General features: G+C 42.0%; 1 protein-coding gene across 1 annotated transcript in view; it reads left to right on the top strand.

The window, feature by feature from the left end:
* Window positions 1-595: 595 nt before the first annotated feature.
* Window positions 596-20,030, top strand: part of LOC122555879 (annexin A10-like) — an 84,129-nt gene continuing 64,694 nt past the window's right edge. The window contains exons 1-2 of the mRNA XM_043702124.2: window positions 596-669; window positions 10,132-10,213. Coding sequence (XP_043558059.1) covers window positions 652-669; window positions 10,132-10,213 — 100 coding nt within the window. The 5' untranslated portion in view covers window positions 596-651. The remainder of the gene's footprint in view (window positions 670-10,131; window positions 10,214-20,030) is intronic.

Below are 20,030 nucleotides of genomic sequence, written 5' to 3'. Positions count from 1 at the left end.
GAAAATAATATACATTGCCAAAAAAGACTGGTTTGGCTTTGCAAGCTTCCCACTTAATATTAAACAGTTTACATTTTCTCAATGACTCCTGCTGGAGATGACACAAAATCTCATTATATCCTTTGGTGTTGTTTGGTTTAACACATTTTCTATCTGGCATAAAAGTCAACCTTCATTATTGAAAGGATTTTTCTAAGCTTCAACGATTAACTTATACGTGGACTTCTAGGGTTATTTTACTCCAGGTACATTTGAAATGAGTAACCTATTTCCCTTCAATCTTTTAAATTAATATTTGAGCTGTTCTTTGACATGAGCAGTACAACCTTCTTATGGCTGTACAATATCGGACGTGAAGTGTATATTTGCCAGAATGCTAATATGACATTTTGTGATATGATTATTGTGTAACTAAGCAAACCAATCAATATTACAGAGCACAGTTTGCAGAACAAATCTCATAGTTCATGGGTCGTCATCCATCACGTAGAGAGCATCTACCTTTTGATTGGACACACAATTTATTCATGGTGTGACCATTTTATGTAAATTAAATGAGCCATTTAAATTGTTTGCAAGGTCAGAGTCACATTTGTCATTCCAGTTTGATTATATTACAGACGTGTCAACTTGAGGCAAGGAATCTTCAATATGTATTGTGGCCAAATGGTAAGTGTTTTTTGCAAGAAAATTCTCTCTCTCTTCTATGCTATATTGCTCTGTGTAATGGCAATATCCTTTGTAACTGGTAGTGACAAGTATTTATGTCAGTGGCTTTCAATTAATCCATATGCCAGTATCAGAAACAGATGTTATTTTCATCATCCATGTCATAACTCACATAATTAGTTCAGGCAGTGGTACATCAGTACCATGCATGTGAGTGTCCCATTGGGTTCTTGACATGTTCCTGGCATCTTTATTGAAAAGTCTGATGATAGCTGTTAATGCTGCATGGGAGATTTTTCCAATTTATCCTTGTAAAAATAACATACGTTGAATACTTAAGAATAATCAAAAGTCTTTCGGAAAAGTTTGTTCTGAAAATACTTCCATAGGAATAGTAAAAATTGCTTAGAATCCCGCATTAACCCAGAAAGTTTAAGCATTGGATTTTACAGAAAATATGTGCAGTCATTATTTGCTTATCTATTAGCAAAGTTTAACAAAATCTCCCATTGAACCTGTTTCCTTCTCTGGTCTATCAGGGAATATATCTCATTGAAATTGAATTAGATAGATTCATTTAAAGGGACATAGAACAAAGTGTAATTGACCCCAACATATTAATTGAGTATTTTTGTGTGCGTGATACACACTTGAACACAAAGCTAACGGGGCAGCACGGTGGCCCAGTGGTTAGCACTGCTGCCTCACAGGTCCAGGGACCCGGGTTCAATTCCAGCCTCGGGCAACTGTCTGTGTGGTTTGCACGTTCTCCCCATGTCTGCGTGGGTTTGCTCCGGTTTCCCCCCACAATTCAAAGATGTGCAGATTAGGTGAATTGGCCATGCTAAGTTGTCCATTACTCAGGGGTACATATGAGGAATGGGTCTGGGTGGGTTACTCTTCAGAAGGTCGGTATGGACTTATTGGGCCTGTTTCCATATTGCAGGTAATCTAATCTAATTCTGATTCAGCCAAATCTCAATTTGACCACAGTGCTCAAAATCAACAACATGGTTGACAGAGCAGCCTTACAAAACCAGTGGTGTACTCAACTCTGCACATTGCTTTACTGCAAACCTTTCTAGTTTATAAACAATGATTCATTGCAGTGTTCTATTTTCTGATCATTGCATCCAACTCTCTTTCTCACTTAAAGTTATTCATTGATGTCAGTTTGATTTCATTAATTGTGTGAGATTTCATAGGGCTTTTGGCCATCTTACAAGAAAAAATGAAATACTTAGAATGATATGGATAGAGTGGTTAAGAAGGTGTTTAGTATGCTTGCCTTCATTACTCAGACCATTGAGTACAGAAGTGGCATATTGTTATGTTGAGGTTGTACAGGACTTCTGGGGTACTATGTCCAAAACTGATTGCCCTGTTATAGGAAGTATATCATTAAACTGGAGAGGGTTCATAGAGATTTACCAGGATGTTGCTGGGAATGGAGGGTTTGAGTTATAAGGAGAGTGTGGGTAGACTGAGAGGAGAAAGATTTGAAAAAGACAAGGGGACACTTTTTTTTAACAGAGAGAGGCTCATGTAAGAAATGAATTTTCTGAGGAAATGGTGGATGCCAATACAGTTACAAGTCACTGGTAAACTTTCTCAGACATTTAAGTTTCAAAGACAATTACGTAAGTACATGAATAAGAAATGTTTGGAAGGATAGGAGCCAAGCACAGGCAGATGGGACTAGTTCAGTTCGCAATTGTGGTTGCCATGGCTTAGTATAGGACCAAAGGGTCTACTTTTGTGCTGTTTGACTCTATATGAAAGCCATCACTTCAAAACTTTTGTTTTTAGTGAATGAAAATATGTTCTTTGGGAACAAGTGCTGAAAATAGCAACATAATCATTTCCATTAGCTTTTCACAGCCACACTGTAACATATTGGTGAGAGAATGGAGGGAGAGGTACTAATTTCACTCAATTCCTTTTGCCAGTTATCAATCATAAAGTCATACAGTCATACAGCATGGAAACAGATCCTTTGATCTTGCCAGTCCATGCCAACCATAATCCCAAACTATACTAGTCCCACCCTCCTGTGTTTGGCCCATTTCCCTCCAAACATTTCCCTATACATTTATTTAACTAAATGTCTTCTAAACATTGCAATCAGTCAGGGATATCTCAGAGAGAGAGTTGAATTGATCTCCCAGAAATCCTGCCACAGTCAGTGAATTACGCACTTGTGGAAAACAAATATTCAGTCCACATTAGGTCCAACTCTACTTAATTCAAATACCAATAAATCCTGGAAAGATAAATTGCAGGTTGAATTTGTACTACCATCCTGTTAGTCAAAGGGAAAAATGAAGGAGATGCTCTAATCAATGCCTAATGTTTGAAACAGGAAAAAATACATTGATAGATATTTTCTCTTTATCATTTCCAGCAGATCATCAATGCAGCTGCAAGTTCTACTTTTATGTATTATTTGGTGACTTAAATTCCCTACTGGAATTATTTCCCTACACCATATTCAAATATAAATTCGATTCCACTTGATTCTAGATGTCATTACAACATTGTTCCAAACAAGGGCACAATAATTCTGGATGTCATGTGGGAGTGGCTGCCATGAGTAATAAGGCAGCATTTGACCAAGTATGGCATTAAGAAACCCTAGTAAAATTGAAGTCAGCAGGAATCGGGTTGGGGTGGGGAATCTCTCCACTAATGTGTGTTATACTTAGGACAACGCAAGTTGATTGGGATTGTTGGAGGCCTATCATCCCAGGCCTAGGATATCACTGCAGCAGTTCCTTTAGGCCAGTGTTCTAGGCCTAATCATTTTCAGCTGCATTGTCAATGACCTTCCTTCCATAATGCAATCAGAAATGGGGATTTTCATTGGCAAATGCACAATACGTTACCATTCAGATATTGAAGCATTTAGTAAGAATTAGACATCATTCAGGCTTGAGTTGATGAGTGTCAAGTAACATTTGGCCCACTTAAGCCCCAGGCAATGACCATCTCCAACAAGAGAGAATCTAAGCACCCCCTTTGCTGTTGAACGGCAATAGCATTGTTGATTCTCTGAATGACAACAGCCTACGGAGCTACCATTAACAAGAAACTAAAGTGGACCTACATATAAATACTGTGGTTAGAAAACCATGCCATAGATAAGGAATTGTGCAACATGCAGCTTACCCCTGATTTTCCATCTACAAGGCTTAAGTCAGGAGTGTGATGAATTAGTCTCCACTTGCCTTTAACAAAACTCAAGAAGCTCAATATCATCCAGAACAAATCAACCTGTTTGATTGGTACCCCATCCACCAGTTCAAACATTCAATCCCTCCAGCACCAGTGTATCATAGCTAATATGTATGCCATCTATAGGTGTACTGCAACAACCAAGAAGGCATCTTCAACAGCAAACTCCACTTCCTTGAAGAACAAAGGCAGTAAGCACATTGAAATGCCATCACCTGAACATGTCCCTCCAAGTCATGCACGATATTGACTTTGAATTATATTTCTGTTCGTTCACTGTCACTGGACCAAAGCTGGGAATTCCCTCCCATGGAATAAGCAGGTTGTTTTATGAAGAGGCATTACACTGGCTGGGCTTACCTCCACTGACATCTAGAAGAATGAAGTTGACTTGATTGAAATGTGTAAGATAATAGACAATAGACAATAGGTGCAGGAGTGGGCCATTCTGCCCTTCGAGCCAACACCACCATTCATTATGATCATGGCTGATCATCCTCAATCAGTATCCTGTTCCTGCCTTATCCCCATAACCCTTGATTCCACTATCCTTAAGAGCTCTATCCAACTCTTTCTTGAAAGTATCCAGAGACTTGGCCTCCACACCCTTCTGGGGCAGAGCATTCCACACACCTACCACTCTCTGGGTGAAGACGTTTCTCCTCAACTCTGTTCTAAGTGGCCTACCCCTTATTTTTAAACTGTGTCCTCTGGTTTGGGACTCACCTATCAGCGGAAACATGCTTCCTGCCTCCAGAGTTCCAATCCTTTAATTATACGTCTCAATCAGATCCCCTCTCAGCCTTCTAAACTCAAGCATATACAAGCCCAGTCACTCCAATCTTTCAGCGTAAGATAGTCCTGGCATTCCGGGAATTGACCTTGTGAACCTACGCTGCAATCCCTCAATTGCCAGAATGTCTTTCCTCAAATTTGGAGACCAAAACTGTGCACAATATTCCAGGTGCGGTCTCACCAGGGCCCTGTACAGCTGCAGGAGGACCTCTTTGCTTCTATACTCAATTCCTCTTGTTATGAAGGCCAGCATGCTATTAGCTTTCTTCACTGCCTTCTGTACCTGCATGCTTGCTTTCATTGACTGATGTACAAGAACACCTAGATCTTGTTGTACTGCCCCTTTACCTAACTTGACTCCATTTAGGTAGTAATCTGCCTTCCTAACCACACATTTATCCACTTGAACTGCATCTGCCATGCATCCGTCCAGGCCATCCTGTATTCTCCTAACATCCTCCTTACATTTCACCCTGCCACCCAGCTTTGTGTCATCAGCAAATTTGCTAATATTACTTTTAATACCTTCATCTATATCATTAATATACATTGTAAAAAGCTGTGGCCCCAGCACTGATCCCTGCGGCACACCACTGGTCACTGCCTGCCATTCCGAAATGGAGCCGTTTACTCTTTGTTTCTTGTCAGCCAACCAATTTTCCATCCAAGTCAGTATTTTGCCCCTAATACCATGCGCCCTAATTTTGCTCACTAACCTCCTATGTGGGACTTTATCAAAGGCTTTCTGAAAGTCCAGGTATATTACATCCACTGGATCTCCCTTGTCCATCTTCAGAGTTACATCCTCAAAAAATTCCAGAAGATTAGTCAAGCATGATTTCCCCTTCATAAATCCATGCTGACTCTGACCTATCCTATTACTGCTATCCAGATGTGTCGTAATTTCGTCCTTTATAATTGACTCCAGCATTTTTCCCACCACTGAGGTCAGACTAACTGGTCTATAATTCTCTGTTTTCTCTCTCCCTCCTTTCTTAAAAAGTGGGAAAACATTAGCCACCCTCTAATCCGCAGGAACTGATCCTGAATCTATAGAACATTGGAAGATGATCATCAACGCATCCACGATTTCTAGAGCCACCTCCTTCGGTACCCTGGGATACAGACCATCAGGTCCCGGGAACTTATCAGCCTCTAGACCTAACAGTCTCTCCAACACCATTTCCTGCCTAATATAAATTCCCTTCAGTTCAGGTTCTTCAGCCACTATTACATCTGGGAGATTGCTCATGTCTTCCCCAGTGAAGACAGATCTAAAGTACCAATTCAACTCTTCTGCCATTTCTTCGTTCCCTGTAATAAATTCGCCCATTTCTGTCTTCAAGGGCCCAATTTTAGTTTTAACCTTTTTTTCTTTTCACATACCTAAAAAAGCCTTTACTATCCTCCTTTATCTTTTTGTTCAGTTTATCTTCGTACCTTATTTTTTCTTTGCGTATTTCCTTTTTAGTTATCCTCTGCTGTTCTTTAAAAGCTTCCCAGTCCACCGATTTCCCACTCATCTTTGCTATGTTATACTTTTTCCCTTTTGTCTTTATATGGTCCTTAACTTCCCTCGTCAGCCACGGCCACCCCTGCCTCCCCTTAGGATCTTTCTTCCTTTTTGGAAGGAACTGATCCTGCATCTTCTGCATTATACCCAGAAATACCTACTGTTGTTGTTCCACTACCATCCCTGCTAGGTTATTGCACCATTGAACTTTGGCCAGCTCTTCCCTCATAGCTCCATAGTTCCCCTTATTCAAATGAAGTATTGCCACTTCCGATTCTACCCTCTCCCTTTCAAACTGCAGATTAAAGCTTATTGTATTGTGGTCACTACCTCCTAATGGCTCCTTTACTTCGAGGTCCCTGATCAAATCCGGTTCGTTGCACAACACCAGATCCAGAATTGTTTTTTCCCTGGTAGGCTCCAGCACAAGCTGTTTTAAGAATCCATCTCGGAGGCACTCCACAAACTCCCTTTCTTGGGGTCCAGTACCATCCTGATTCTCCCAGTCTACCTGCATGTTGAAATCCCCCATAACAACTGTCGTAATATCTTTGCGACAGACCCATTTCAGCTCCTTATTCAACTTACACACTACATCCAGGCTACTGTTTGGGGGCCTGAATGACCTTTCCGTAATGAATGTAGAAAAGATATTTCCCTTTGTGGGTCCGTCCAGAACTAGGCACATTGTTTTAAAACAAAGGGTCACCTTTTTACAACAGAAAGAACAAGAATTCTTTGTCTCTTATAGGGTGATGGAGTACTCTGCCCCAGAAGGCAGTGGAGGTGGAGATTTTGATATTTTAAGAAAGATTCAGATAGGTTCTCATTAGGCAAGGAAACCAAGGGTTATTGGGAATGGATGGGAATATGGAAAACGAAATACAAACAGATCAGCCATCATCTTATTTAATAGCAGAATAATCTCAAGGGCCTAACGGTTCACTTCAGTTCATATTTGATATGTTCATAGATTGTTTAGACTATAATGGCTCACCATCACCTTCTCAAACGTAATCAGGATAGGTCATAAATATTGGCCTATCCAGCCACATATCCACATCCTAAGACCACTTTGGTTTAGAAACTCATTCATATAAATAGATACATGATTACATTGGAAAGTTTGATTGTTAATTTTACAATTTGTAATCTTCAGCAGAAGAATATGCACTCTCCAGTAATGTGGTAATATCATATGTAAGATTTTTTATCTGGTAGTAAACTGAATGTCAAATAACGTTTTAAGATAATTTCTGAATTAATGGATTATGCTGCTATTGGGAAAGTAAAATATTAATACTTCCTTTTGCAAATAAAAATAAATCCAACAGTTTCCTATAATGGAAGAATTTTAAATGATGGTTATTTCTGAAAGGATTGAACATACGGTGAGTCAGGTACACACTTGCAGTTTCAAAGTGCTTTGCTGAGTCTCATGAACTTAGGCATTGTATTAGCCTACCTGTATCTAGCTGTCCTGGCCAATCAGAGAGAGTGGTAGGCTGACATGCCAGATCTGTCAAAGGTAGAATTTCTAAATGAAGGGACCTTAGCTGTGTATAGAATGATTGAACTGGTACATGGATTATTGAAACTGCAGAAACCACAAGAATTGAGAGAAGGCCAGAAAAGACTATTCTTTTCCCAGGAAAGGCTTTCCCTTTACCAGGGAGGCCTGCTGCAGAATTTGAGAAATTGCATTGAGGTGAGTTCTCCTAAAGATGAAAGGGAGAGGCCAGCCTGGAAAGCTAAGCAGTTATGGATGGAAGTGGACGAGGAAATTATTAGCAGATGTATTGTCCCTCAAACCTGGAGGGAGTACACTGAACGCATCCAGCACCACAGGAGGGTGGAAATTGTGAGTGGTTTTACACTTTCAGGTGTCAAGCCCCACATACTGACTTCCCCAGCATTTTCTGATGTAAGGATTCTCAGATCAGCAAACCATACAGCTTCACTCATTACAAGCATATCCTCACATTCCCCTCTGAACAGCCACCATTCATACCCCAATTATCCTCCTGCCCTTTCAACCAGGACTCACATTCATCCCTAATGAACATTTTCCTTCTCTTCTATCACATGAATTCACCTTATGAAGAGGTAGACAGCAATGGGGAAGGGGTTTGAAGGATTTGGAAGGCCCTCCCAGGCAACTGGCACCTTAATGTCCTTTGGCAATGTGTGCCCACCTATTCCCTGGGATGGAAGTCTAGTTCCAGGAGAGTACTGAGGAGATGCCATGGAAGCTTGATCCTACGGAAGACTCTGGTACTCACACATGTGAAGAGAGTTTACCTCTGCCCATGGCTCACATGTTAGAGGCCTCCCCATCTTGGAACAGGATTTTGGTGTTCAGTCCCTCTTTCCTGCGCAGCAGAATGTTGCTGAGGAGAAGGTGGCTGCTGTTATTTGCGCTGGTGTTACTGCTCCTTTTCTCCTCATCGGTGATGCAAAGTAAAGTTGCATATGCTGCTTCCAACCCACGTTGAATACTGTCCATGGCAGTAGGGAATTCCAGCTGAAGATGAGTTTTTTTATCCTTTCATAACGTGTGGGCATTGTTGGCCAGCTCAGGAGTTGGTATTTATCTCTAATTGCCCTTCAGAAAGTAGTGGTGAGCTGCTCTTTTGAACCGCAGCAGTCAGTGTTGTCTAGGTATGGCCATAGAGTTATGAGGGAAGAAGTTCCAGGATTTTGAACCCATGATGGCAGAGAAAAGGTATATAGTTCCTGGTCAGTATAGTATAGCCAGTGTGTGGCTTGGAGTATAGCCAGTGTGTGGCTTGGAGAGGAGCTTTCAGACCAGTCTCTGTGAATCTGCTGCCTTTGGTCACAGGTCACAGATTTGGAAGATCCTTTCAATGGTGCTTTGGTGAGTTACTGCAGTGAATCTTGTTACAGTTCACTGCACATTGATTGGCAAAGCAGTGAATGTTTCAGAGAAAGTGGTTCCAGTCAAGTAGACAATATTGTCCTCAATGGTGTTTTCCTTCCTGAGTGCTGGGGAAACCAGGCAAGTGGACTGTTTTCCATCACATTCCTGACTTGTGCCTTGCAGATGATGGACAGGCTCGGATGGTTAGAAGGTGAGTTGCGCAGAATAGAATGTCCAGCCTATATCTGCTCTGAAGGCCATAGCATCTATCACGCTAGTCCAGTTGAGTTTCTGGTCAAGGATAAAGGAAGTGAAAAACAGGTGGAAAAAAAGCTCTCAAATCTCGAAGACACTCTGAGATGGAGTGCAGTGAGCATCAACCTCCAACCTGCCTATGGACGGAGCTGTTCAGACTCGCTGATCAAAGGCTTTCTAGTGTGGCAGCTTTCCTGAAGACATATCTCCACTGTGCACTCACCTCATTGACACTGGCAATTTCCACACAATTCAGAAAATCAATATTAGCAGAATATTGAATGCCAGAATCCATTGTCAAAAATAAAGATAAACTCCTACCATAATAAACTCCTACCCATGCCAACAGATTTGTTGAAGCTCACTTGCTTGCATGTGAACCTACCCAGGAAAAATTTATAAGTAGGCAGGATGATTTGGCATCTTGAAATTAACATCATATTTAGAAGCTTCAACTCCTTGCACACATGAACCTGCCTCTCTCACTTGCAAATAATTAAGGTATAAAGATATAGGAAACAACTTTCAAAAGTGCACTTTCATATAGCGATGTTCATGAAATACATTTTGTTCCATTTAATGATTATCTTAATCACATATATATCTATAAAAAATGCGAAACGAACAAGCTTATATAAATTTTGACATTCGCAGGAAAAGATAAAATAAGAGCTGAATATATAATGAGTGCACTGTTCAATAATTGTCATGGCCTTCCACTTTGTACTGTGTTGCCCAAGCTCTTTCATTTAAATTAGCTGGCAATTTTCATTTTGTTTCACAGAATCAAGGGACAATTTTTCCAGCAGCAGACTTTAACCCTGCTGAAGATGCAGAAGTTTTGTTCTCTGCACTACAAGGAATGGGTATGTACCATTGAATATGTCGTCGGCTATAAAAAAAGCTTCAAAGAAACAGGGCCAACATTGTCACTCTTTTAAGTCCTTCATCGTCCAATAAGACTGAAGAACAATGTTAATTTGACATACCTGACAACCAAAATAAAATTAAAACTTTAATCATATTTTAGGAATTATACCTTCATTTTTATATAGTTGTTAATCTTGAAAATTTCTGAGCTGTTGAATGGTGTTAAGATATGATTTGGCAAGGGCAATGTTTTTATCACCATTTTCGATAATACCATTCCTTAAATGTTTACTTTCTTATCATAAAACCAAATATTTTCCAACATCATGCTTTCATTTCAGGAATGAGTAGGTTCAGTGATTTGACCTTTCGTACTGAGTGTCAGTATCAAGGACTTGAATCTTACAGGCACTCAGGGGTGAAGTGTTAACCAGTGTGGACCTACTGGCCCACACTGCAATGTTACCTCAACCAAGGGTGGTCTCCAGCAATTGACTAGCTCATCCAGTGAAATGTGATAAGTTGGTAGTCGAGAAAGACGGGCCCATGCTTTTTGGGTGACCTGTGGCACTTGGAGGCCCACTTAAGGTATTCCTCCCACCCCGTCTACTCTGGCCCACCCCCATCACCCATCATCCTTGCACTGCTGGCAACTTCCAGCCTCAAAGTCGGCTTCTTCCCTCAGGCTTTGCCACTGTCCCAGAGGAGGCCAGTTCTCCAGTAGGTGCTACTAGGACCAGACACCTGGAGTCATTTGATTGACTGGCAACTCTCAGAGAATGGACTTCCTCCTTCATAGGGATGGAAGTCACGCCTCAGGCCAAATAATGAATGGCGAGTATTAAATGGCTGCATGGTAAGCCAGCCATATAAGGGCCCACTCAGCCCTGCTTTTTTAGCCCTGGCTATCTAAATGAAATGTCAGCCTGTCTACCTTTGGCATAGAATCTATAAAGGCCACAGGGTTGTTAAGGAGCATATGGGGCATCAGGGAGTCATGGGAGATGGGTAGTTAAGCATAAAGGTATGTATGAGAATCCAGAAGAAATAGATAGACGGCTTGAGGCAAGATAGGAGTTATGAGTGGCCATGGAGAGTGAAAGGAGTGAGACTGAGAGCAGGAAGGATGTTTTCTGTTTTCTGTTTTATCCTTCCTTCTGAAACTTTAAATAGGGCTGGAGTCCCAAGTCAGGCTCTCTGCCCAGAAGCTAATTTTAGCTCTCCCTACATTCACTTGGCCTGACCCCCAAATCAGTCCAAAGCTCCTGATCTAAAATCGAGACAAACATTTAACCATTTGGAAAGATAACTTTGCATCATGGGATATTGTGATAGACGTCAAGAAGTCATAGACAGGAAGGTTGATAGGGCAGACTTAAGTTTAATGCATGGATGTGTAAAAATATTCCATTTGGTTAGAAGAATGAGAAAATTCAACATGCAAAAAAGGATACAATTCTCAAGGCTCAGTTCTCACTAAATATGGGTGAAAAACCAAAGGATTGGAGGTTAGTTAACTTTCTACCCTTATTCAAAAAGGATAGGATGGATAGCGTACATAATTGCAGGCCAATCAATCTAATCCCAGCGTTGGGCAAATTGTCAGAATCAATATTGAAAAGTAGGATTACCTTTTACTTGGAAAAGACATGGATTAATCAGGGAGAGTCAGCATTGATTTGTTATGGGAAGTTCATACCAAACTAACTGAGTTTAACTTTTTTGAAAAGGTAACAAGGAAAATTGATGACTTGGAGGTGCTGGTGTTGGACTGGGGTGGACTGGCAACTTAAAAATCACACAATACCAAGTTATAGACCAACAGGTTTCTTTGGAAGCACTAGCGTTTGGAGCGTTGTTCCTTTATCAGCAGCATTCTGAAAGCTAGTGCTTCCAAATAGACCTGTTGGACTGCAACCTGGTGTTGTAGGAAAATGGATGGCAGTTGTGCGAGAGATGTTACTTACAGGTATTTTACTAGGTCATTTGTCAAGGCCCCATATGATAAACCAGTCATAAAAATTAAAACCAAGGGGTACAGGGAGAATGTGTCAAGTTGAATTCGAAATTGGTTCAGTGACAGAAAATGAAAGGGAATGGCCAACGGATATTTTTATCATTCTGAGTGGGTGTTCCACAGGGCTCAGTGTTGAATCCTTTGTTATTTGTGATATGTACTAATGATTCAGACTTAAATGTGGGAGGCATGAAGGGGAAATTTGCAGACAACGCAAACATTTGTTGGGGAGTTGACAGTAAATGGGCCTGGCTGTTGACTACATGATGATATCAGTACTTTGATTCAGTGGGTGGAAAACTGGCAGAGACATTCGATGGAATGCATTTGGGGACAGCAACAAAAGCAAGGGAATACACAATAAATGGAAGTGTTAAGAGGGCCATAACAGACCTGAGAATGTGTGTTTACAGCGAAAATGGCACAATATGTAAAGAAGGTGTTAAAGATGACTTTTGATTGTTTTCATTCATTGGGTGAGCTACTGAATAAAAACATCAGGGATGTAATCTGGAATTATATAAGAGTGGTTAGGGAGATTTACAAGAATGTTGTCATGGCTTCAAAATTGCAGCTATGAGGAAAGATTGGATAAGCGATGGTTAGTTTCCTTCGATTGGAGGAGGCTGAGGTGTGACTTAATTGGGGTTGCAAAATAATGAGGATCATGATTTGAGTTTCTCCTCGTGCAGAGGTGAGCTGCCAGGAGCACAAAGTTGTGATGCTCCCCGCAATATTTATTCTGCTGTGCAGATTTCCGACATCCGTGTGCATTAGAAGTTTCCACGACTGGACGGCATGTGTAGTACCTCCCATCAGACGCGCTGCCCAGAAAGATTGTTGGTGAATTGTGAAAGGATGAATGGGACAAATTATAAAAACATTTGCACCCAGTGGTTGGAATTCACTCCTCAGTTTGGTGTTCGAGGCAGAAATATTCAACCAATTTGAAAGGGATCAGGATCTGTACCTGAAGTGCTGTAACCTGTAAGGGTATGAACGAGGAACTGGCAAGTGGAATTAGAGTCGGCAGATCATTTATTCAGCTGGCGCACCAGCAATGGGCTGAACGGCTTCCTTCCATGCTGGAACTTTTCTCTGGTTTGAGGACATACAGCAGCAGTGTGATCTGAGAGTATATTGCACACAGTGTTGAATGTGGCAGAGCAGCTTGAGAGTAGGGCATATGGGCCAAAAAACAACAAGTTATGGTGAGCATTTATACAACACCTCAACTGAAGTGTTGTGACCAATTCTGGGCACAACATTTTGAAAAGGATCTGAAGGCGACAGCGAAGATGCATTTTCTGAGATTAGGGGCAACATTTATGAAAATAGATTGGAGAGGTGATTTGATTAGAGGGGAGATTTGATAGAAGTGTGCATAATGATGATTATTCCAAAGGAAGACAGAGTTGAGTTGAGGTGTTGAGAACACTCATTTATAGTGATTGGCTAAAGCACTAGAGGCTGCATGAAGAACTATTTTACACAGCGACTGAATACGATCTGGAATGTAAGCTTGAATGTGTGATGGAGGCTGATTCAATCATGAAATGGATAATTATTTCAAGTGAAAACTATTGTGAGGGTGGCCTCTTGTGGTGCAGTGGTAGTATCCCTACCCCTGAACCAGAATGCCTGAGCTCAAGTCACATCTGCTCTAGAGGTGTGTAATAACATCTCTGAACAGGTTGAATAGAGGGAAAAAAAACTTGTAACAAGCAAAAAAAGCATTTGCAGGGGTAATAGGAAATAGAAAAGAAGGTGCTTTCATACAGATCTAGCTGACTTGCTTTCATACAGATCTAACATAGAAAAGATATTTTCAACAATCTTCTCCTTCTGTCTTACAATTATTTAATGATCTCTATGATTATACATAGACAGGAAAATCAAAACAGTCTTTTATAAGCACAGTGTTTGAACCAATTGATGGCAAGAACATTTGTAACCTCTACAACATTACTCTGATATAAATATCTTGAATATTACTTCACCAATAATTATGAAAACCTGAACTATTGCACGTTGGACTAATACAGTGGAAACATTATGCGAATTGAGTGTGATATTGTGTTTCTCAGGTACACTTAGTTTATTCAATGTTATTGATTCATGGAGTTGTCTGGTTAAACAAAATACATAGGCTTTCAAATGTGATTCTGGTCCAGTCCATTAATTAGTATCAAATTTAAGGAAGAACACCAGAATTTGAGATGGATTTTGTTGCTTACAAACATAGCATTGTATATTACACCTGTTTCAGGAGCTGTTCCATTGACCCTCTTGAAGAAATAGCCTGGACATTATACCAGACGTTTCACTAACGCTGGTATGTTCAGCATCAGCTACTCAGGTTAAGTGTTAATAAATTCAACCAACTTTAATATTCCTTCAGTCTATTTCCTGTTTTACTTTTGGAATGTTTTGATAAAAATGGTGAATATGAGCCTCACGGGATAAGCAACGAGGTTCATGTGTTCGGAAGCTGAATTAAATCTGTCAGTTCCAGAAAATGTGTCAAACAAGTGCCACACTGTCTAATATAATTACTTCCCCAAGCTAACTTCTACAGCAGTCAGATTGTGATTAATGGCATCTCTCAAATCCCATTTCCACCCCACACACTCCATTCCCAGAACAACTTGCCAGTCAGCAGATATGCCGGAATTCACAAGCATCCCTACCCCCATGCCAGTTTTAAAAATTCCATTGCTCATCCAGAAATCTGTCCAGAAGTGCCCTGCAAGTTTCCTAACAGTTTTCCTGGACATTGCAAATCAAGGGAATCAGCAGGTCCTGCAGGGTGGGATGATGCTGACATGAGACTTCCTCCTTAACCCGGAACATCAATGGAGGCCATGACACCAGACTATGGTAGCTTGATCTGAGATTGCTACTTGGGTGAAAGCAGTCTTAGCCATCTGGAAAACTTCCATGTGAAAGGGAGGTCAACGTCCTTCTCCACTAGACCAGTTCCACCAACTTCTCTGCGATACCTCACACTCACTCTATCCCTGCCTCCCACCAAGACTACCGGCCTCACTGCCTGCAACATCTCCCCCCTTTGTTCTCATTCAACTCTAATCGTGCCACCACTAAACCAGCATGCCTTCTGCTCACTCGCTCAGACACCTCCCCACCTGAACCAACAGTAACAACTCTGCCACCCACTTTCATTCCCCTTAATACCAGCTTGCCTGTCATCTCAGAAGCGAAACAGTCCACAATGGGAGTAAGAAGAGTCAGGACGGTTATTTGGCTTTTCACCACTCATGAGGACAGGACCTGAGCCTAACTACCTGAACAAAGCTTGAACTGGTATTGGAAACTGCCTGTGACTTACAATGCTGTGAACCCCAGAGTGAAGGCTATCCCCTTTAACTTAACTGAGTACCGCAGTAATATGAACCCAGTATCTCTGGTGAGAGGGCAAAGTGCATAAATACTATGTATGGCAGGGATGATGTGAGCATCCAGGGAATTCCGAGTGAGTGAGCACTATAAGAACAAGTAAAGATGCAATTAGGGCCAATCCATGAGCTGGGTACGTGACCCTCCATGCACAGTATCCTTTCTGCAGCATTAGTTGCTGCAAAAGTTTCTTTTGCAGCCTAAGGTGCCACATTGAAATGCATTCTGTAAATGAACTGGAGTTATGGCAACAGTGCTTCTTAGAGACTGGTACATGTTGAATGCAAATATCTTTGGATGTGGGATGCATGTGACATGTCTTCATGGAGAATGCCCTGACATATTGGTGCCCAATTTCCTACACAGAGGAGACCAGGATCAAGCAGCAAGTGCTGTGCCCACCACTGCACCGGATTGCTTGTTGAGGTTTCCTGACATCGAACTTGTTTTTACAAGTATGGAAAGATGGGAGACTGAATATTGATGAGCTAAAATGGGTTGTGAACAATGCATTTAACAAACAGTAAAGACTGTCAATTAGCATCTTGCTACACTGCTTGTTAAAAGCATAAATGACAGCACCAGTCACTCCTAACATCGAGATTAGCCTCGCCAGACTTGTTGCCAGATTCTGCCACACATTTTGCCATGGCTCATGTCACTCAGATTCCTGTAAAATGAAGCCCTTAGAATTTTTACAGCAACTCTAAATTCAAGACCAATGGCTGGATCATTATTTAAATCAGTATTGTATTTTCCACTGAACCTTCCTCTTTCCTTCTATTGTCATTAGCCCTTGACTTCTCTAAGCGTACATATGGAAATCAGTAAGTAGCAGTACATTAGAACGGGGGCCAGAAATGTCTTCAGTCGCTCTCACTCTGTCATCATTTCTTTATCAGAAGTGGAACCCAATGTGAAGTAGTTCTCCCTGCAAACTTTTCTTTGGGAAGTGCTCAGAAGGGACTATGACCATAACAATCCTCGAATCATGAGAGTTTACCCATCCGAGTTTGAGCAATTCATCCATGGTTAGACCTTCAAATAGCTTTGTCACCATTTTTCTTCTTGATTTTCGTAAACATATAAAGTGCTGTTCTGAGAACTGCGGATGAATTTTAAACAGAACACCAGGATCTGTTGGACCAGGAAACTGGGATTAAGTTCAATACTAGACTAATACCCTGAGATTATGGTCCATTGAAATCAAAGCAGAATATGACTAGGTAGCTTGAAAAATTTGCATTCCACCCAATCCTACGGGCTTTCTATCCAGTGAATTAAATGAAAATACCACCTTATTTCAACAAATAAAAATACATGCAAATTGAGTGTAATTATCATTTCAAACTTTGTGGAAGATTAGTTTTATGTCTGGTCTCTCAGGCTCAGGCTCGCAACATAAAAATAATACCCACAGCAGATTATTTTATTAACAGTAACAACACTTCAGTAAACTAATTTGAAATCTATAGAGATACTCTGCAAACTGAGAGGAAATTACTTTTCTCCCTTTTCTACCTGTTTTTCTCCCTCTAATTCCACTGGTGCAGATTTTAAATCATAGTTGAGTTGAGCTTCCAAATATTCAGATAACCTTTGTCCACCATACACTGGTTAATGATTAAGGAAGGGAGTGGAGACTGAGCCAAAGATAAGTTTACCATAGTGCAGATATTAACGCTAGGATTTAAATCATAGGTGTGCCCAGATACCACATTTCTCAATAGAAAAATGTGGGAGTTTATTGTTTCATTTAAAAGCCCTATTGCTTAATATTCCATTTCTATTATTCTACTTCAACACTGAGCATGCTGATACTATTCTAGTCAAGGCAGAATGACTGCAGCAAAACTACAACATCACTGAGATTATATATACATTATTGGAAAATGTGATATCAGGTTCATTAAAGGAACATCCTTCAATTTAAAATAGATCAAGTTAATTAAATGGTTTCATACATTGGACCTTGGTAGTTGTTGTGTTGATTGCATTGATGAGGGAATTGCTTTTAACTTGGTTCACCTTAGTTATAAAATCAGTATACTGATTATGAACTCAGCAATTATTTCCACAAATCATTTTGTGGCAGTACATGTTTAATATCAAGTTGTATTTAATACTCACTCAGATTTGACTGCCTTCATAAGCACATGACAATCCATTGCAAAGGACCCTTTTGAGTAAATTGCTCTTAAAACTGGTTTGAACTGTGTATAGTTCACAGGAAGAGGATGAAGATGGTCTCAGAATGTTGCAAAGCTGGGAACACAGCAGGCTTGACACATTTAAATCAGGCATCAAAGTACAGGTGCATTATATTTCTTACCTTTGAGCTGCCCAGTGGCCAGCCAAATTGGCAGCTCCAGATTATTGCTGGGACCCCTCAGGAAATGACCGTGGAAGTTGAATGGTCAGAAAAGTTAGCAATTGAAAGTGGAGAAGAAGCTGAGATCAGACACTCAGAGGATTGCCATACTATAATCATAATACCAAAGGTGAGACAGAGGCTCATGAACTAAGTAAAAACAATGACTGCAGATGCTGGAAACCAGATTCTGGATTAGTGGTGCTGGAAGAGCACAGCAGTTCAGGTAGCATCCGAGGAGCAGTAAAATCGACGTTTCAGGCAAAAGCCCTTCACCAGGAATAAAGGCAGAGAGCCTGAAGCGTGGAGAGATAGGCTAGAGGAGGGTGGGGGTGGGGAGAAAGTGGCATAGAGTACAATAGGTGAGTGGGGGAGGGGATGAAGGTGATAGATCAGGGAGGAGGGTGGAGTGGACAGGTGGAAAAGAAGATAGACAGGTAGGACAAGTCATGGGGACAGTGCTGAGCTGGAAGTTTGGAACTAGGGTGAGGTGGGGGAAGGGGAAATGAGAAAACTGTTGAAGTCCACATTGATGCCTTGGGGTTGAAGCGTTCCGAGGCGGAAGATAAGGCGTTCTTCCTCCAAGCGTCTGGTGGTGAGGGAGCGGCAGTGAAGGAGGCCCAGGACCTCCATGTCCTCGGCAGAGTGGGAGGGGGAGTTGAAATGTTGGGCCACAGGGTGGTGTGGTTGATTGGTGCGGGTGTCCCGGAGATGTTCCCTAATGCGCTCTGCTAGGAGGCGTCCAGTCTCCCCAATGTAGAGGAGACCGCATCGGGAGCAACGGATACAATAAATGATATTGGTGGATGTGCAGGTAAAACTTTGATGGATGTGGAAGGCTCCTTTAGGGCCTTGGATGGAGGTGAGGGAGGAGGTGTGGGCACAGGTTTTGCAGTTCCTGCAGTGGCACGGGAAGGTGCCAGGATGGGAGGGTGGGTTGTAGGGGGGTGTCGACCTGACCAGGTAGTCACGGAGGGAACGGTCTTTGCAGAAGGAGGGAAGGGGTGGGGAGGGAAATATATCTCTGGTGCTGGGGTCTGTTTGGAGGTGACGGAAATGTCGGCGGATGATTTGGTTTATGCGAAGATTGGTAGGGTGGAAGGTGAGCACCAGGGGCGTTCTGTCCTTGTTACGGTTTGAGCGGTGGGGTCTGAGGGCAGAGGTGCAGGATGTGGACGTGATGCGTTGGAGGGCATCTTTAACCACGTGGGAAGGGAAATTGCGGTCTCTAAAGAAGGAGGCCATCTGGTCCTCCTGGGAGCAGATACGGCGGAGGTGGAGGAATTTGGAATACGGGATGGCATTTTTGCAAGAGGTAGGGTGGGAAGAGGTGGAATCCAGGTAGCTGTGGGAGTCGGTGGGTTTGTAAAAAATGTCGGTGTCAAGTCGGTCGTCATTAATGGAGATGAAGAGGTCCAGGAAGGGGAGGGAGGTGTCAGAGATGGTCCAGGTAAATTTAAGGTCAGGGTGGAATGTGTTGGTGAAGTTGATGAATTGCTCAACCTCCTCACGGGAGCACGAGGTGGCGCCAATGCAGTCATCAATGTAGCGGAGGAAGAGGTGGGGAGTGGTGCCGGTGTAATTACGGAAGATCGACTGTTCTACGTAGTCAACAAAGAGACAGGCATAGCTGGGGTCCATACGGCTACCCCTTTGGTCTGCAGGAAGTGGGAGGATTTGAAGGAGAAATTGTTAAGGGTGAGGACCAGTTCGGCCAAACGAATGAAAGTGTCGGTGGAAGGGTACTGTTGGGGACGTCGGGAGAGGAAAAAACGGAGGGCTTGGAGGCCCTGGTCATGGCGGATGGAGGTGTAGAGGGATTGGATATCGATGATGAAGATGAAGCGTTGGGGGCCGGGGAAACGGAAGTCTTGGAGGAGGTGGAGGGCGTGGGTGGTGTCTCGAACGTATGTGGGGAGTTCCTGGACTAGGGGGCATAGGACAGTGTCGAGGAGGTAGAGATGAGTTCAGTGGGGCAGGAGCATGCTGAGACAATGGGTCGGCCCGG

The sequence above is a fragment of the Chiloscyllium plagiosum genome, unplaced genomic scaffold, assembly GCF_037043375.1.
Source record: "Chiloscyllium plagiosum isolate Xiang-an unplaced genomic scaffold, Cpla_swu_hap1 HiC_scaffold_1, whole genome shotgun sequence".
In the NCBI taxonomy this organism is placed as follows: domain Eukaryota; kingdom Metazoa; phylum Chordata; class Chondrichthyes; order Orectolobiformes; family Hemiscylliidae; genus Chiloscyllium; species Chiloscyllium plagiosum.
The sequence above is the reverse complement of the archived record's forward strand: the minus strand, read 5'-3'. Positions and strand labels throughout refer to the sequence as shown.